The following is a 20,033-nucleotide window of genomic DNA, read 5'->3' on the forward strand; positions in this document are numbered from 1 at the left end:
AGGAGAAAAATGCTGCAACAAATTTTTCTGATAAAGGTCTGAAATCCAGTGTAGGTATGCATATATATGTATATAATGTATATAAGGAAAAGTCATTCCCCTATAAATGCATGATCAAAGGATATGATTCTTCCAAAAAGAAAAGTAAACTATCAACAATCATATGTGGAAAAAATACTTCAAATCACAAGTAACAAGAGATATGTCAACCAACCAAAAGAACTCTGAAATTCTATCACATAATCTTCAGATTGGCAAATATGACCAAAAAAGGTTTTTGAGTGAATGTGTTATTGATGGAACTGTGAACTAGTCTTTTCATTTTGGAAAGTAATTTGGAATTATACCTAAAAAGTTATTAAACTATTCAAACCTTTCAACTCTATAATACTATTACAAGTCATGTGCAAAAAGAAAGCAAATAAATAAGAAAAGGCCCCCTATAAATGAGAGTATTTATAGCAGGACTTTGAGTTAAGAATTGAAAATAAAGTGGGTGCCCATCATTGGGGAATAAATGAAAAAAGACTGTGGTATATGATTACTAAAAATACTATTTCATAGGAAATAATGAAAAGGGATGAATTTAGGGAAATCTTGAGAGCTTATTTAAACTGATTCAGAGAAAAATGGGCAGAATCAAATGAACAATTTACAAAATGACTATAACATTGTCATGTAAAACACCCCAAAAGATCAGTGGAATAACAAGTCAGCTCCAAAGGATTTATGATTCACCCCCATCTGTGGGTTGAGTGGTGGGTGATGGATTAAAGGAGCAGAATGAAATGTTTTCAGAAAGGACCATTAAGTGGATTTGGTTTGTTTAACATTATTGTCACAAAGAAAGGCTCCTTATTGTGGGGGGGGGGGGCAGGGGGAGATTTAAGGAAGAAGTGATCATGATATCAAACAGAAAGAAGGATATCAATGAAACATTTTTAAAAATACAGAGGAGAAGAAATTATAAAACAAACGCAAGAAGGGAAATTTGGGAACTATTTTATATGTGTACATGACATTCATGATCTTATCATTTTTCTGTTCTTTGTAAAAGGAAATATTAATGTCTGTTTAAGTTAATTATTTTAAAAGAATTTTTAAAAAGAAAACTACAGATCTATTTTAGGATTAATAAAATGAAAAATGGAATTGCCAACATAAAACTATTTTGGAGCAAACAAATTCATTCTAGATTTTGACCAGAAATTGAAACCTGGGTTTTAGTTTCTTTTTTTTCTTGTTTTTTTTCTTTCTTCTTTTTATCTTTGAAAATAAGGGAAATATTATCTCTAATCATCTTTCACCTCTGTCACTTTCCATAATCATCTGGAATGTCAAAGACCTTCACATTTTTTAGCTCTTCTGGAATCCTAGAATGTAACTATGTGAACCAAGTGACTTAAACTATTAGTCATTTTTGGTTCTGCCATTTTCAGTCCAAAGAAAATTCTCATTGTCAAAGAAAGCAGAAGCAAAATAATAAATTGAGCAACTCCCATTTCTGCCATCTATTTTTCTTATACACATTGAAGAGTAGCTCTATCTCTTTCATCTTCCTCCCCCCATCCATTGAACAAAAACACAAAGAAACTTCACCTCATTCTTTACCTTAGCTTTTCTCAACAGCCTTCCCTCATTCTGTTTTATATTTGTATAATATGCCTTATCCTCCCCCCCCCACTAAAATGTAGGCATTTAAAGGGAAGATACCATTATTTTATTGACCAAGATTCACTTTTGGGTGAAGATATAATCTAAAACTAATCAATGTATTTAATGTTTTGCTATAAAAATGAATTAATCATACATCCCATAAGCTTGCCTTTCTCATATGATACATTTCAGTAGTACCTATCAATCTGTAAGATTAATACCAAGGAGGTTGGGGAAGAATTCACTGAAAATAATTGAACTAAGTATCCTACTTAAACGATTAATGAATTAGAATTTTATGATACTATCATTTTTCCCTTCCAAAGATGAATGCTGTCAAGTCACAAAGTAAAGCTCTGATTTTTAGATCACTTTTGGAAATCACTTGAAGAAAAGTCTTGGCTTTCTTAAATCTCATAAAGATGAATTAGTACCAACCATGGATTCTGAGTTTGAGAAGGGCAGATTACTTGAAATAAAAAGCTCAACACTTATCGAATGAGTAGACTAGTGCTTAAGTATATATTATTTTCCAACAATTACCTCAAATCTGTTGAAGAGTAATATTTAAGGTCATGAAATGGTATTCCGACTACTACAATGACAACATTATAATTGTTCATCTACTGGCACTTCTCTTTTGAAGAAGGTAATTACCACACAAGTATATGCTTTCAACATCAAAATTCTGCCTGACTAGACTAAGTAATCCAGCCAAGATCTTCAATGTAGGTTCAAGGATTTGGCATTTATTCCAATGTCCTCTTTCATTCGAAGGAGCAACCTTCACAGACAAGATATCATGTTATATTGGGGTGGTGAAGAACCGAGGAAACTTTCAAAAATTCCCCAACAAATTCTTCACCCCACATTCATATCTGGACAGATTTCTAAAGTACTAAAATCATCACTGATAGTTCAGATTAAATTTAAATTCCGTGGAGGAAACAGTATTCAAAGATTGTAAGCAATGTATTCTATGCTATATTGGAGCTGGGTAGTACTTAAGTATATATTATTTTCCAACAATTACCTCAATTCTATTAAGAATATTTAATGTCATGGAAATGATATTAAGACTAACCTTATATGCATTCTATACTTATATGTATCCATGTGTAAATATTTGTGTTTTATATACACATTCCTTTTTTTTCAAAAATTCTGATTTTTTTAGGAAAGGGAAATTATTTTAGAAAATTGGCAACTATCTATAGCTTGAAATCTTAAAAAGCTGTCACGAGCAATGAGGACTTACTCACCCAAGGTCACATAGTCAGTTCTATCAGAGACAAAGTTTGAATCCAAATCTTTCTTATTCAGCACTGGCCCCACTATATTTTCTATGTCTGTGTCTATGTGATTTAAAAGTGTTTTTGCAGAAAAACTTAACAGAATCGTGAGTTATAAGATAGTAATCATTTATGTATTGGGGGGATTTTTGTTGTTGGGGGTGGGGAGAGATTATTTACCAAATTATGTATGACTATGAAGTTTGTCTATGAAAAAATATTTTTTGGCTGATTCCATGCCCCAAATGACAAACTACTGACATCTAACAGTAGAGAAATCTCAAACTCTCAATTTATTATTGAAACCTGGAGCTTAACTAAAAGAAATGTTTAAATGAAGAATGTGGCTGCCCTAGATAACAGTATTGTTTGCCTAAGCTATGCAGAGTTGGAGAATGGGTAGTTGTGCAATTGAAAAGAGTAAATTTTTAACTGAAATTATGGAGTGTCTTAAGGCACTTGAGAGTTAATATTTTGGAAGGTGCCATAAGCTCTAAACAAGATTCCTACCCCCTTTCAATACCACGATAAGATAACAGGTCACTATGTTCCTTAGAGAATGTGCACAGACCAGCCTACAGTTCCTCTCCATCATTTATCTGAGGATTAACTCCAAGTAGACCCATCCAACGTGAAAAATTTGTCTCTCCCCAGTAGGGAAAAAAAGGAGGGGGGGGAGACAGAGGAGTCAGAGTTTATTAGATTCAGGAGTACTCAGTCCCTGATTTTCATTGTCATAACTCAAACAGCAGAGCAGCAGATCCAGAGGAGACGCCATACCGGCAGGGCCAGATCCAGAAAGGAAGCACCCCACTGTCTGGTATAGATATGGCTTATCCATGCTGTTTTTGTCCACTCTTTCCTTGAAGCCTTACGCTTTACAATTCCAAATGAATACAAATAATGATTCATTTGGTCTTTGTCTATGCAGCTTACCTGATAAAGTGTTTCTTTCTGATCAGAATTATTATTGAGGAGGTGGGGAGAACAAAGGGAGATTTTACTCATCCCCAAAAAGTTTCTTCCTAAAGAGATTCAAAAACTACATTATTTAATTCTCTGTAATGCATAGTTCTAGATGACTTGACTTTACTGAGCCCCAGGTTATTTATCTCTAAAATGCAGGTCCTTTCACCTTTAAATCTATGATCTTATCAATCAATTTTGGCATCAATTATTAAACTACATTGACCAATAAATAATATATCCAATCTCATATATATATATATATATATATATATTAAGTAGGAATATTTTATGTATAAAATATTCCTAATTAATGGAAGGGCACAAAGCACTGAGATATTATCTTTAACAATGTTTCCATTCATGTCAATTGCACATTCAGATCATTCTTTGTGATTTTTGAGGCTGTAACAAAAAGGAACTTGATGAAGGTTACGTGTTCATTTTAATTTCATAACAATTAGATTTTCTTGTATCTTTAGTAACAGAGACAAGATGAGGGTTTATGTCCTGACCTCGGTTATTTTAGCCTTTGCTGATTATGTTGTGGTAAGTTTCAGAATTTTCAAATGGCTTCAATTAAATAAGTATAGCTTTAAAATTAAATTTTTTTAAAATTTATAACAAAGCAGGAGTGAAGGAATGGGTGTGGTTCTCAACATGTGCTATTAGAATTCAGGGGAGGAAAAAGACAGAATTATCAGCTCAGATACAGTCCAAAAAAGGACAATTTTTGCTAAACAAAATTATTACTTTTAAAACATAAACTGTTCTGATCTTTCATTTTCACATCACCAAAATTTCTCCCACTATCTCTTTTCTTACTCTCACCCAGTAAGTCAGAGGAGAAAATATTTTTATAAAGAAAAAATAGAAGAGAATAATAGAAAGAAAAATGAGAAAAGGGGGGAAATTTCAGCAAATTTTGTCAATACATCAAAAATGTCTGAAGACATATGTAATATTCTACTTTTGTGGACCTCCCACAACTGCAGAAGAGAGGAGTGGGAGAGTGTCTTCTCAAAGATCTTCTTTGGGGACATGTTTGGGGAAATTTGCAACTTTTAATTAGATGGTTTTGTGGTGGTTCTTCCCAATGACATTGTAATATTTGATTGTTCACATAAAATTTGGTTCTGCTTACTTCACTGAAGTATTTGCACATCTCTGTCTCCCTCCTCTAGCACAGTAATATTCCATTATATTCATATACCACAATTTTCTTAGTCATTCCCCAATGGATGGCATCTACTTTGTTTCCAATTCTTTGCTACTACAGAAGGTTCTGCTATAAATATTTTGGTGTGCATGGATTCTTAACAATATCTAATAGAGGAGTAAATATTGCTAAGCTTTATGATAAAGGAGCACAAGGAAAGGGAGAAGCAGGAGAGAATAACTATTGTATATTTTGCCATTAATAAAAGTTAAAGTAAGAGAATTATGTGATTTACATAAAAAGTTTATTTATAAATGTGTGTGTATGTGGAAGTACACACATTCAGATTTAGAATTTAAATTTATATCTTTGGTACTTAGCCTTAACATGTCAATATTTTTCTCTCTCTTGTTGATATTTTCTATGGAGAATTCTGTGGTATATTATTCCAAGCTAGAAAACCAGGAGAAGGGTGACTTTCAATCCTACCTTGTGGTTTATATAACTCGAGATGACTACTGTTGTCAGTTTGTTAGAGAGGCAAGTCTTCAAGGGAGGCTATTGTGAAAATGCTGTGCTTCTTTCCCCACAGTTCAGTGAAAGCCAGGACACAGAAAATGAGTCAAACCAACTTCTATCCCCCAATTCACCTCTGTCTTCCTCAGCAGTCAAAGTTATAGCCAATCAGACTTCACTTAGCCAGGCCACCAATGGGAATTCTTCAGCTGCAGAAGATGCAGTAAGGACAGGGGGACCCCTCTCTGCTGATAAAAACCACAGCCTGCCCATTGGGGGTGCATCTGAACCTATGGAGGGAAGACCAAACAACTCTCCAAGTACTGAGGCTCCACAGAACTCTTTATCACCTCTCTCAAAGGTAAAACAGCACTATAGTGATAGCAGTGGGGAGACCCATCAGCCCCTGCCCATCACCACTCTACCTCAAAGCTCCAGGGCAGCCTCCAGTTTTTCTTTACAAGACAGAGCAACAATCGCCAAGATCTCTCATTCATCTTTAACTCAATCTTTAGACTCCAAAGTAGATCCCACATCTGTGCTATATGAGAGGACAGACAGTGATTCCAATATGCCTCTTATACGCAGCATAGAGAATGTGAAGCCAATGGCTACGAGAAACATGGTAGATGTCACCACTGATGAAATGGAGGAAATTATCCTTGAGGACCAAGAAACTGAAACCATATAACAGAATGATGATGCAGCAAAGGATATCAGGTTTTCATTTGACAATTCTAGCCCAGAAATTAGGGGGAAATATTATTCTGCTCTCTCAAACACAGACTATGACCCAGAGGTGAAACAGACTCTTTTTGATGACAATATTAAAGCTGCTATCATCAGCACTCCTCTCTGGCCCAAAACAGCTGTTTCCACAATCAAGGAAGTTCCAATGGACTCAACTATAAAACCTGATATTCTACCTGCTGAGAAAGCCCTTCCCAAAGAAACTGAGGATTCCACACTTACAATGGATTACATCAAAACCAAACATGGTTCTACTACCATGGAGGGAACAGTCCCTGGCAAGCCCATCCTACAAACAGCTAATATTTTTAAGTCTGATGTTTCTTCTGCCAAATTGCAAGATACTTTCCATGAAAAAGACTCACTCCCTTATGTCACAAGGCAACTATCAGAGTTTTCAATTAAAAATTCAACAAAGATTAAACATGCTGCTACACCAGAATGGCAAATCACTGGAAGTGATCACAATGTGCTTCCACTAGAAACTACTTCCTTTTCAGTTGTTCCTACCACAGCAACAACTGACCCTATCAGTGGTAAACCCAAGACAACTTCCATTGTGAATGGAAATCATGCCCCTCAGAATGGTGATGTATCTGAATTTAGGAGTGATGGAAAACACACTATTCTTGAGGATACTAGGAGAATAACTGCCTTTCCTGCTTCTAAAGAAAATAATGTTGATATCACCAAAGATGAATCTGAAGATGGCAAAACCTTTGGATATGAAGTGATTCCTTATGTAGAGAGAATAACTACAATAGATGGAGACAACTTTCTCCAAGGAGAAAAGTATATCTCCAATGATGACCTATTTATAGATTTTTTCATCCTCTAGTGATGATGTCTTTGATGTTTTGATTATTGAGGAAGACTTTATTTTTCTAGAAACAGATGATACCGGTCCCTTCCCAGATATCTTTGCAAATCCACCTAACCTAAATGTATTTGAGGTTCCTGTAGGTTACTTTGTTAGTGATGCCACAGAGTTTTTTTCCCTGAAACACCTGCTCCAGATTTAAAAGAAATTATTCTGGGACAACGCAGTATGGCTGTTCCTGGTACTACTTCCATTTTACCTAAAATTTCTTATCCTGGGAGAAAAAGAAGCATCCACAAGACTACTGCCACTAATGCTGACTCTTCCTTCACCCCAGCATATACAATGCCCTTAATATCCAACAATATTGAACCTGCTATGAATACCATTACCTTTGAAGATGAAGGAATCAAGGTTACAAAAAGTATCCCATCTTCTTCTAATGATAAACTTTCTCTTGGAGGAAGGATTACAACCCAGGCAACTCATTTAAAATCTCAAGAAGTTGACAACAATAATATTGTGGCTGAAATAAGCAGTTCACAGAAGGGTACTCACAATGTAATTTCTGCTTCTTATTCTGGCCCTATCAATAACACCGATGAGGCAGTTGAATTTGCAAGAAGTCCAACTACATACCAAGCCATCTCAATTATAAACAAAGCCACTCTTAGAGAAGTCAAGGCCCCTGCTTTCTCAACTGAGAACATTGAGCCCAATGACGGCCTTGCTAGCTCCAGGGTCAACACTTCTCCTTCCATGGGAGACAAGGTCATACTGACAACTGCTGATGCTCCAAGGATCCTTAAATATGATTCCATGACTGAGAAAGCTCAAAGTCCTTTTCTTAGGAAATCAGCACAAATGGAGACAATCAGAAACAAATCTATGTCTGTTCAAAGTCCTGTTGTTCCCCCAAAAGCAGAAATTCTTCTGCCAGCCAACACTGCTCAGGGGAAATTTCATGCCAGCTACAGTATGCCTGCTCCAGCTGCTGTCATGGTGCCAGGGAACAACACAATAGTAAATGACACCTCTAGCCTTTTACCTGACAACACAGCCATACTGAACAGCAGAATTCTTCCTTCACCTGCTCCTGATTCTTCTAGAAGAAAGAGCAGAAACATGTATGATATAAAACAATATGACTTGGAGAAAGACAAACTTACTGAACCAGAAACACTTCCTCTAATAAAAGGGTTCACAACAGCAAAGACAAATGATGTCATTCCACCAACAAAAAATGTGAGAGCAAATGGAGAAAGGATGACCACTTCACATCATTACAATATCCTTAAGGACTATTATGGCTCTGTTTCTGAAGATTCCATGACAGGCCTTAAAAGAGATGACACCAACCCCATTCTAGATGTCATTGAACTCACATTTGGCCCAGATGGATATGAGGCTCAAATTCTTAACTCTCTGTCTAGGATTATTACTATTTCAAGTGATGAAGGTATTATTGAAAACCACCCCAACATTTTTATTAGTGAGGATAATTCTGGCCCTGAAGCAAATAAAAGTAATCTCATAGGAGATCCTGCCAACTTGAAGGCTGTGAATCCTAAAACCATGGATAATGTCATCTTTAGTCACATTAAAAGTTATATCCCAGCATCTCTAGAAATAGTAGCTGTAGCAGCCAATGATGTGGATTTCCTTCCAGAAATGCCTAATCCAAGAGTGAAAAAAATTCTTCACTCTTCTGTTCCAGATGCTGACCTCAAGATGCTATACATTACTGATAGTACTGGTTCCAATGCCAGTAGAATCAATCCCAGGCAGAAAACACCTGTCTCCTCTGATAATGCCACAGGACCCATGGATCACACAAGAGTCCATGCCACAACCACTGCTGCTGATGTCAAGGCCCATGCTCAGGCAGATGAACATCAGTGGCCGAAATAACCAACCCCCAGGACAACATTCCAGCATTTGAAGGCATTGCCTACATGAATGATGGTACTGAAATTCTCAGAGACTGGGAGGCAGCAGCTATTGTCCCTAATACATACACTGAAGCAAGAAACAACCAGGCCATTTCTGAAGGAAACTCTGCTTTGTCCACAGGATATGCTGGTCAATTGTCAGCTAATCATAATACTACCCTACCTGATCAAATTCAGACAGTTTCCCTTGAGTCCTCAGCAGGTGATGCCATTGCAACACCCACAGAAAGAAGGAAGGTGGAATCTGAAAAACCATTCACCACTGACAACAGCACCGCCACCTACACCTTTCAAAACCCTGACACCATGGTTCATGTCTCTGGACCTGAGTATGAAATAATTATAGAGGAAGACTCAAGATATGAACCTGAAGGAAGAGAAGAGGAGAAAGATGGTAAAAATACCATGGAGGTAGCAGCTATTACCCCATTTTTTTCATATGATAGCACTATCCAAAGGGAGAATCTTATACCTGAAGTTTATTGGATTAATTCTGAAGATGACACAGCCTTTGAACTTGATCCAAATGGATTTCTGACTTTTGGGGAATATTCCTTAGCTAAGACTGCAAACTCTCCACCTGAAAGAACTGCTTCTGAGTTTGAAGAAACTGTTATTGTAAACAAGGATGGTCTACCTGATATGCCTCCTGTTATCCTTCCTGATATTCCGGACAGAGAGAGGAAAAGAAATACCCTAACGAATGGTCCTCCCATTGCTCCAGTGAAGGTCAAGATGCCCATGCCAAGCAGCAGGGACCTTGGTCTACCTTCCATCAAAAAAGAAGCTTTTCCATCAAAGGCCAAAGACTCCTTGGATATCAAAACTGACCAAGGAGAGGATCCCAATGAAACTTCTGAGGCAGAGAAAAAGACAATGCAAAAGGAAGTTGCTGCCCCTGTGACTTTTACCACTGCTCCAGAAGCTGGCAGCTCCTTTAAAGATGCAAAACCTGCACACTACATTGATAACACAGGGCCTACAAAAAGAAGCATAGCAACTGCACCAAAGGCTACTGCTCCTTTTGCTGGATACATTATACCTGAAGATGATGACAACACTGTTTATGGGGCAAATTCTGCAAATTCTGGCGAAATTGATCCTGATGGAGACTCTCCTTTAGCCTCAAAAGACACAAGATCCCCTAAGGTAGCCAGCACTGGTCCAGTTCACACTACCTCCCTTCTTGAAGATAAAGATGGTTCCAGGCTTGTCCCAAAAAGGGAGGTTAGTGCCAAATCTCCTGAACAAGAGAACAAAACTGCTGAGATGGACATGGTTACTGGACAGCATACCATATCTCCTGTGACTACCTTCACAGCTCTTGCTGATGTCAAGAGACTTGATACAAAGAAGGAAAAAGAAGATACAAGACATCTGGATGCCAATGCAACAATTCCACATAGAGAGCAGACCTCTACCATGGTGGATGAGCAAACTCCTACTTCTTCCTCTGAATACACCCAGTTGAACAAGGAATCCAAAAGACCCCCTTCAGCAACCAGCACTGATGCAATTCCCCAAACCACCCCCCTTGAAAATAAAGATGGCTCCAGACTCCTTGCCAAAGATCACCCTGCAAAGACTGGGGTTGGTTCCAAGTCTCCTGAACAGAAGAATAATACTGCTGTGATGGAAATGGTTAATTTCCAGCATGCCATATCTCCAGTGACGTCCTTCACAGCTCCTACTGATGTCAGGAGACTCTATCCATATACAGAAAATGAAGATACAAGAGACTTCAATGCCAATGAAGCAATTCCACCTAGAGGCAAGATCCCTACCATGGTGGATGAGGAAACTACTACTTTTTCCTCTGAATATACCCAATCAAACAGGGAATCCAGAAGACCACCTTCAGCAACCAGCACTGATTCAGTTCCCACTAACACCACTCTTGAAGGTAAAGATGGCTCCAGGCTTGTCCCAAACAGGGAGGTTACTGCCAAATCTCCTGAACAAGAGAACAAAACTGCTGTGATGGAAATGGCTACTGGACAGTATCCCATATCTCCAGTGACTTCCTTAAACAGGAGAAGGTATAAAAATGTAGGAGACAAAGATGAAGAAGACTTAAGACTCCAACACAGGAATTCCAATTACAGGGAACACCCCTACCATGGTGGCTGAGGATACTTCTATGTTACCCTCTGAATATAGCCAGTTTAACAAGGAATCTAGAACATCCCCTACAGGAGCCAGTACTAGACCAGCTCCCACTACCACCCCGGTTGAAGGAAAAGATGGTTCCATGCTCATTCCTGAAGATCAGCCTACAAACAGTGTGGTGACTGCCAAATCCCCAGAACAGGAGAACAAGACTGCTGAGATGGAAATGGCTAATGGACAGGATACCATGTCTCCAGGGACTTACTTCACTGCTCCTGCTGGTATCAGGGGACTCCATACAGAGAGAGAAAAAGAAGATACAAGACACTTGGAAGCCAATGCAACAATTCCACTTAGAGGAAAGACCCCTACAATGGGGGATGAGGAAACTACTTTTTCCTCTGAATATACACAATCGAACAGGGAATCCAGAAGACCCCCTTCAGCAACCAGCATTAATCCAGTTCCTACTTCCACCCCTCTTGAAGGTAAAGATGGCTCTAGACTCCTTGATGAAGATGACCTTACAAAGAGTATGGTTGGTGCCAAATTTCCTGAACAGGAGAATAAAACTGCTGTGATGGAAATGGCTAATCCCCCACATCCCATATTTCCAGTGACTTCCTTCCCAGCTCTTGCAGAAGTCAGGAAGTTTTATAGAAATATAGGAAATGAAGATTCAACAAACTTGGCTGCCAATGCATCAATTCCATTTATAGGGAAGGTCCCTAACATGGTGGCTAAGAAGACTATGTTTCCCTCTGAATATATCCAACCTAGCAGAGAATCTACTGCTTCTGAAGTGGGAACTACACTGTCCACAGGAGACAGTCTATCAAAAATTCTCACCAATCCTATCCCTGAGCACCTTGTCCCTTCTGATAAACCACAGATAAATTACCTTGGAAAAGATATGACACCAACTACTGCTGAGGCCCTAGAACTTGGGGCTGACAAATCTCTTCTGAATGACATGGTCCCTTTGGGCTGGCCTCTCACTGAAAGGAAAGCAGTCATTCCTGCCCTCCCCTCGTTACCCTCTCTTCTTCTAGATGATTACAGCACATCCACCATCAAGGCCATCTACCCAAAGCAAGCTGCAACTACTGCTAGAAAAGAAGACACTATAAGAGCCATGGTACCAGACATTTTAGATACTTCTACCAATGTCCCAGAAGCAGATATTAAAGTTATAACTGATCCCTCTAATTTTCAACCTGATATTATTGTAAAGGAATCTGCTTCTATGGAATATGTTGAAATTCCCTATGTAAAGGAAGATACCTTATCAGAGGACAATTATGTCTCTCTGGCAGAAGAAAACACCTCCAACCATGATTTGATGACCCTTGTCCCTGATAACAATGTCTCTGCCTATGTCACTGAGGATTACACCATTGCCCCTCCAAGCCCCATTATAAACATGCCTACTCTCCCATATGAGCCATCTGAGCTGGGGACTTATGCATCCTACAACAAGGCTGATAGTTCATACTCCTCTTCTGAAATAGTTCCTGCCAATTCTAAACTGACAAACTCTACAGAAACCAGCCATACTGCTATCCTTGAGTATGAACCACCTGATTCTGAGACTCATACCACCAAATTGAAACCTGTGACTCCTAGGACCATGGCTTATTCTAGCCCTGATGGAAATAAGAAAATATCTTCAAAATTTCTAAAAATGGCCACTATGGAACAAGACAATAAAGTTGTAGATGATACTACCACCTTTCTGCCAGAGACATCTAATTCAAGAAAGAAAAAAAATGATTTTTCAGTTGTTGTCAACCCAGACACTGGGTTCCCTAAGGAAGAGAGTAGAACTTTTACAATGAACAACTTTGGCTCTGCAGGGGAACCTGCCCACATCAAAAATAAAGAAGTTTTAAACACAAAGAATATCACAGCAGTTCCTTCAACTCCAGAAAGAAACACCAGTGTCACAACAGCTGAAGCACCATCCTTGAAAGACAACTCACAAACTTTGGGGAGCGAATTATCTACTTCACAGGATGATGCTATTCCTTCAGTGCTGTTTACATTCCCTGGAGCAGACAGAATTTCTGATAGAGGTGAAAACATGGAAATGGGTACTTACATGGTCACCAGAACAAATATGCCTGCTCCAGCGGAAATGACTTCCTTTGGTGCCCTTTCCACTCAAGATGGTTCTCTCATTCCTAGAGTAGATATTGCTATATCCCTAGACAACAATCCTTTACAAACTCATAAAGACCCTAGCCTTACTCCTCATGCCAAGATTGATAGTGCTGCAGCTTCTCAACAGGGGAATGATGAGGATTTGCTAGATGACTTATTTATATTGTCAGAGGAAACAGAGACAGTGGTTGAACAAATGGAAACTTCTATAGAGGATGACACAGCCAGCTTACCTGAAATATCCCTCCTTAGTAATAATGCCAATCCTATAGCATCAGAAGACAATGCAATTCAGGTAAAAGAAAGTCTTTCATACAATACTGATTTAATTGGAGGGGATAAATCTACTACCAAGGATAATTATATTGGACCAAATAATTATATATATATTGGACCAAATGTTGGTGACCTTAACATAGCCATGAATTCTGGCCTGACCAGCACAAAGGGACTTGAAACCAAAGTTTGGAGGGATCTCATTACTGTCATGGAGAAAAATGGTGAGGATGAATTTTATGATAACAATCTTTTAACTGAAAAAGCCAAAGTTCCTAAGGAGACCATAACCATAACTGATGTAATCACAGGTGGAATTAAAACAACTCCTCAAGAAATCAAAGCTGTGGAAGAGGGTAACAGGGCTGCTGTTAAGGTGGCTTCCATTGAGTCTGACATGCACGACTCAGGGACAACAACAAACAGCCACAAGGGGAATCACATTGCTTCTGATTGGGATTCCAACAGCCTCATGACTGAGAGCACCAGTCTTGCTGAAACTACCACCTCTCTTAAAAACCAGGAAACAACCATCCCAAAAGATATCAGATTCTCTATGTCTAATACCACTGACCTCAGAGCAGAGCCTATGATCACAACAATTGATGTCACATCAGAAGAAAAAGAGGACAATGCAATGATAGAAATAATTGATTTAGAGGACAATGTTATCCCCATGTCCTTCTTCATTTCTGACAAGATTGAAGACATGGAATCAGTAAGTAATTCAGGTGTAACAGATACTATCACACCTGAAGAAGACACCATGTCCATGCTTGCAGCCTCTACCCTCTACACCGGATACATTAAACCTGAAGATGACACCACTGTTTCTGGGGCAAATTCTGCTCCTGTGTCCATAGGTAACACCTCTTTATTAAAAGATGCCACTATTGAGGATACCCAAGAAACTCTTCCTTTGAAGAAAACATCACTGGGTAATGCTGATTTATCTATGTCAAGGGAATCAAGTCCTGTTTCTGAAAAGCCTTTAACTGTTAATGGGGCTCCTATCCCAGAAGGGAATGTCACCAATGCTCAACGTGAACTCCAGGCCCTAGAATCAACACTTCCTCTAGCTGATTCTACTTTCTTGGCAAGAAAGCCTGCCAACACTAACCCTGATGCAGTTGGCACAGTAAAAGAAGACCCCGTCACTGAGATGGCCACCCCTGGTGAAAAGCTGCCCTCTCCTAACACAGCTATCTCTGCAGATGCTACCCATAATTTGAAGGAAGACATCAACTTTATGACTGAAATTGCTAGATATAAAGCTGACAGTCCTATAGAGATTATTTCTGATAATCAAGAAGTAGCATTTCACAGGAAAGAGGATGCTATAGCAGAAGCTACTCAGGAAGAAGAAAATACTCCATACACCATTGACTTTTCACCCTATATAGGAAGAAGCAATATCCTGAATGGCAATGAATTAGTCCCTCAGGATTATTCTGTTTTTCCCAAGAGAGATGTCAGTTCTATCTCTGAAGTGGATAAAATCACACCTGATCTATCCCAATTTGCTCAACCAGCCAATCCACAGAACAGCATTCCTGTTAAGACTTCCTTTTCTGTTGCTGGGGCCAACAGAATTTCCTTTGGAAAACACAACTCTGAAACTCTGTCCTACTCAGATTTAGTAGGTGATATGTCTTCCTTGGCACAGGCCAATTCAATAATGGACAAAGTGCCAATTTCTGCTTCTTTATTGAATAGACCTGGAGATGACTTTCTCACCTCTGGAAGTGGGATGGCTAAATCCAATGAAGATACCACTCTGTTTGTAGACACAGACGGTATTGTTGAAGATAAACTCACTAGAGGAAAAGTTCAAGGCACCCTCCAGGAAAAAGATGGCTCTTTGACTAAACCGAAAACGGCAAAATCCTATCTTTTAAATCCAATGACTGATCATTCTGCTCCCATGAATAATCTTGAGAACCTGGAAGGGTCAATTACTAAAACTCCAACTCAGCTTCATGCTTTCCCATTGGATGCTTCCAGAGAGAACACTCTTTACAGTATTGATTCCACATACACTGAATATGATCCATTTATTCCTAAGGAGCACCCCACCGCTAAGATGTCATTTGATGCCATTTCTACTTCACTTGGAAGTCCTTCCCTTGGAAAAAAGTTCCCTGTGACCAGTGCTGCTACACTATTGACTGAAGATTCACCTCCAACTCCCACAATAGATATCACTAGAAACATAACAGAAACAACTATTTTCCCCATGGTTGATAACACTACCCCTACAGTACAAATCGCTATCACTTCAGGGGGCCATGTTACACCAGTGGATGGCTCTACTTCAGAGAGTGACCTTGTTACCACCACTGTCAACCTCATGACCACTTTGGGCAACTTCATCAGCTCTGTGGCAGACAAACTTACTCATCTGAAGGAAATACCAAGACCAGAATTTAACACTAAGCAACACAGCATTGAAGCACCTACTGCTGATGTAGGTGTCTCTGCTCTGACTAACACTGCCAGCACACACTCTGTTGATGCCATTCCTCACCCTAAAGAGGAAGTCATCTCTGTATCTGAGAGCCTCGACTCAGTATCCAAGGATGCTTTTCTAATGAATGATGCCACGGATTGGGCAAATGAAGTCTCTGATTTTAAAGGGCATGCTCTTCAAAAGGGGGAAATCACTGAAGAGAAAATCAGACTCAGTGTGGCTGATCTGACTAACTCTGAGGAGGAAGACACCACCACATCTGAAACTACAAACTCCATAGAGGAAGATACTGCTGATGAGAATCGATTCTGGATGGAGGGAAATCCTGAAGATGAGTTGAATGCAACAGTCCTTGTTCTTGATGCGTCTAAAACCAAAAATTATTCTGCTTCCCTTGCATCAGAAACCAAGAATACTTGGGAAGATAAGAACATTGTGAAAGCCTTCTTTGCTAAACTGGTAGGTGTACCAACACCAACAAGTGTGACTAATGTCACAGATTCCTTACCTGGAAATCCCACTTCAGGACACCATGCAGACCCTGGACAAGATTCCACAATGGAAGTTGATGCCATCAAACTAGAGAACGATGCCTCTAACCCTCTGAATGCAGTAGAGAATAACATCTCTAACTAAAGAAGCAAGGTAATAACCTAGTGTTATGTAAATGAAGTTTATCTGACCAAAAAAAATACATTTTAGGAATTACAAAGGGACAGTGTGGTGGTGGTGGGGGGGGGCTAAGTCAGGAAAGACCATGGGCAAAGGATATGCTCTGAGTGTTTTCTCTAAGATGGAGGTAAATTAACATGGGGTTGTGAGAATCAAAGGAAATACAGTAGATAACCTGCAAATAACCGTGCAAATCTTTAAAAGCCAAGAGAAAGCATGCTCAGAGGAGAGAAAATTGATCTCAGGTCAGAGAGGTCCACCTCTGATACATACTTGCTTTGTAAATGGAGACCATAACCTGTCACAGCCCTAAGGCTACTTCTAAATTGTAGGGCAGGAACCAGGACTTCATGGAAGTTTCCCTAGGCCCAGGATTGTTAACCTAGTATATATCAGTTTTCATTTTCTCAACAAAAAATGCATAGATTTAGATTCATTATGGAATAGACTTCTGAAATCTACCGGCACGAAACAAAAAATAATGGGCTCGAAGCACTTTACAGATAGTGACTCGTCCTGGCCTCAGAACAACCTGGGGAAAGATGAGAAACTGAGGCAGCGTATTAAGGGAATTGCCAGGATCACCAACCCAGAAGTGTCTGGGGCTGGATGTGAACTTGAGTCTGGCCTGTCTCTAAGGTCCATCTATTGTTCAGTGTAAAAAGCGAAGCACAAGTTTAGAACAGGGAGGAAGAGCTTGGACAACAATTTCTTGGTGGGAAGGAGAAAGAGGTGGGGGGGGTGAGAGAAAGAAAAGGAGGAAGAGGAAGGAAGGAGGGAGGGAAAGGAAAAAAGGAGGGAGGAAAGGAGGCAAAGAGATCAGGAAGTAAAAGGAGGAAAGAAAGGAAGTTAGGAAGGAAAGAACGAAGGAGAGGAGGATGGAAAGAAGGAAGGAGGAGAAAAGGAAGGAAGATGGGAGAGGAGGGGAGGGAAAGAGGGAGGGAAGGGAGGAATGAAGAATAGGGAAGAAGGGAGGAAGGGAGGGAGGAAGGAAAAAGTGAGGGAAGAGGAAGGGAAGTGAGTGGAGTATTCCGTCACACACAGAAGGAAGGGAAGGGGAGAAGAAAGGAAAAGGAGGGAAGTCAGGGCAGGCTAAGGCGGGAGGGGCGGGAGCAGGCTCCGGGGCCGCGGGGCGGCCGGCGCCCGAGCCCCGGGGTCAGCGGGGGCCGCTCCGAGGCCCGGGCCTAACGGAACTGCGGGGGCCCGCGCCGGGCAGGAGGGCCCGGACGGACCTGGGCCCGGCCCCGGGCGGCGGGCGCGGCGGGCACGCGGCCACCAGCCAGGCCACGAGCGGAAGCCGGAGGGGCTCGGCCGCTTCCGGCCCCCCCACAAGCTGGCGGGGGCGGAGCCGCCCGAGGAGCAGCCCCTGAGGAGGGGGGGTCGGCCTCGCCCCGGGGCGGCCCCGTGAGCCTCCGGGACGGAGGGGGCGGGGCCGGGGCGGGCCCCTGCAGAGGCGGCGGAGACCCCGTGGGGAGGGCCGCGGGGGCGGGGCGGGGCGGGGCGGGGCTGCGCCCCGGAAAGGCCGCCGGCCGGGCTCCCGGGGCAGAGGGGGAGCTGAGGCCACGCCCCGGCCGTGAGGAGGCTTCAGTGACCCGCCTGGGGAGGGGCTGTGGACAGCGCGCCTGACCGGGCCAGTGTGGCCCAGCCGCCCCCAAGACAGTGTTTTCGTAGCTTTCTTCTGCGTTATGATTGTTTTAAATATCATTCATAATTCTATATTAATCTGTGTTTATGTTTAAATATAGTTTGGGTATTTATGATTATTTTGAATATATTATATATAATTTTATGTGTTTATGATTAATATAGATAATGTGTTTTGATTATTTTGAATATATTATATATAATTATATGTGTTTATGATTAAATCTATTTTATGTATTTATGATTATTTTGAATATATATTATATAATTTTTGTGTATTTATGATTATTTTTATATATATTTTATGTATTTATTTTGGGGTGTATATTTTATTTATATGATTATATTCATATAATTTTATATGTTTATGATTATTTTTAATTTCTGGTTTTTCTTAATTAAGAAAACAAAATCTAAATTTATCCTTTCCCCCCCATCAAGGTTTTAACTCCTGCATTCCTGTCCACCCTCTCCTCTCAGAAGATTCTCTCTTCTTCGTTGGCAATTGAAAGATGATGTAATCTCAAGGATGTGGATTCTTTTTCTCTTCTGTCCACACAATTTAAAGTGGGTCAATCTTCACTTTGATTACTTATCTTCAATAAATATTTTTAACACAACTTGTTCTTTTTTGAATATAAGTGAATATTACAGTGGGAGCTTCATGTGAGTTGCAACTAAAAATGGAAGCATCTATTTCAAAATTAAAAGACTCAATAATTTGGGTGGACTGTGAGCAGGGTTTGTTATATGGGGCACTCATGAATTCTCAGATATTCTGGAATTTAAAAAAGTAAGCATCAATTTTGGATATAAAGGGAAAATGGTGGAAATGTAAAGGAAAACAGGGAGAAGCAAGGAAATTGTACAATTTGGAGGGGAGGGATCCTACTACCTATGTGGTATATGTATGTAATTCAAAATTAAGTCCGGGCTAGATGTCTGGATGGAGACAACAAGGAAATATATAGAAAATATTCAGAAGAAATACAAAGAGAAAAATTACAATATAGTTAAATGTGTTTTTGAGAGGGGAGGAACTTGGTAGTTGAAAAGATCAAGTAATCAAGGTAGAAAGTAGTCTAGGCATGAGTCTTGAAGTGTATAGGAGGGTTCTAAGTGGAAGAGATGGCTTGTAGTCCAGACATGCTTGGAGATCAGAAACATACTGAGAATTCTGTATAAGTAGCAGAAAAAGGTCTACTCTGGCTGAACAGAATATTGAGGCTGGAAATGCAATTTGGGGCTGACCAGGTGATGAAGGGCTTTGGAAGCAGAAAAGATGAGTTTATTCCAAAGGGAGATGACTTATTTAGTCGTTGCAAACCTAGCAAAGAATCCAGAATCCAGATATATCTAAAAATAAAATCACAAGCCATTAATAAGGTAGAACTAGAAGAAAGCAAAGTGAAGTCATTTTTATTTTCTCTTTTCCCTGGTGGCCTTTTGTGAGAGAAGGGAGTAAAGGGAAGTTTGAAAAGAAAGCTACATCCTCTAGAAAGGAAAGTAAGTTGTCTTAGAAAGGAAAGCTGAACCCCCCACCAACACATACATGTAAATATGTACAGAATAAATGAAAAAGTATTAC

At 40.0% G+C, this 20,033-nt stretch overlaps 1 protein-coding gene across 1 annotated transcript; it reads left to right on the forward strand.

Moving 5' to 3' along the window:
* The first annotated feature begins 11,251 nt into the window (after positions 1 to 11,251).
* Positions 11,252 to 19,056, forward strand: CABS1 (calcium binding protein, spermatid associated 1). The gene is made up of 2 exons (XM_074231545.1): positions 11,252 to 16,774; positions 18,887 to 19,056. The coding sequence occupies exon 1, from the start codon at positions 11,252 to 11,254 to the stop codon at positions 16,763 to 16,765; it is 5,514 nt and encodes a 1,837-aa protein (XP_074087646.1). The 3' UTR covers positions 16,766 to 16,774; positions 18,887 to 19,056.
* Positions 19,057 to 20,033: the final 977 nt, after the last annotated feature.

Source organism: Macrotis lagotis, chromosome 3 (genome assembly GCF_037893015.1).
Source record: "Macrotis lagotis isolate mMagLag1 chromosome 3, bilby.v1.9.chrom.fasta, whole genome shotgun sequence".
Lineage (NCBI taxonomy): Eukaryota > Metazoa > Chordata > Mammalia > Peramelemorphia > Peramelidae > Macrotis > Macrotis lagotis.

What these genes read in the sequence shown, in the direction of transcription:
- CABS1 (XM_074231545.1), top strand. Translation starts at nt 11,252, where the DNA reads ATGTTACCCTCTGAATATAGCCAGTTTAACAAGGAATCTAGAACATCC.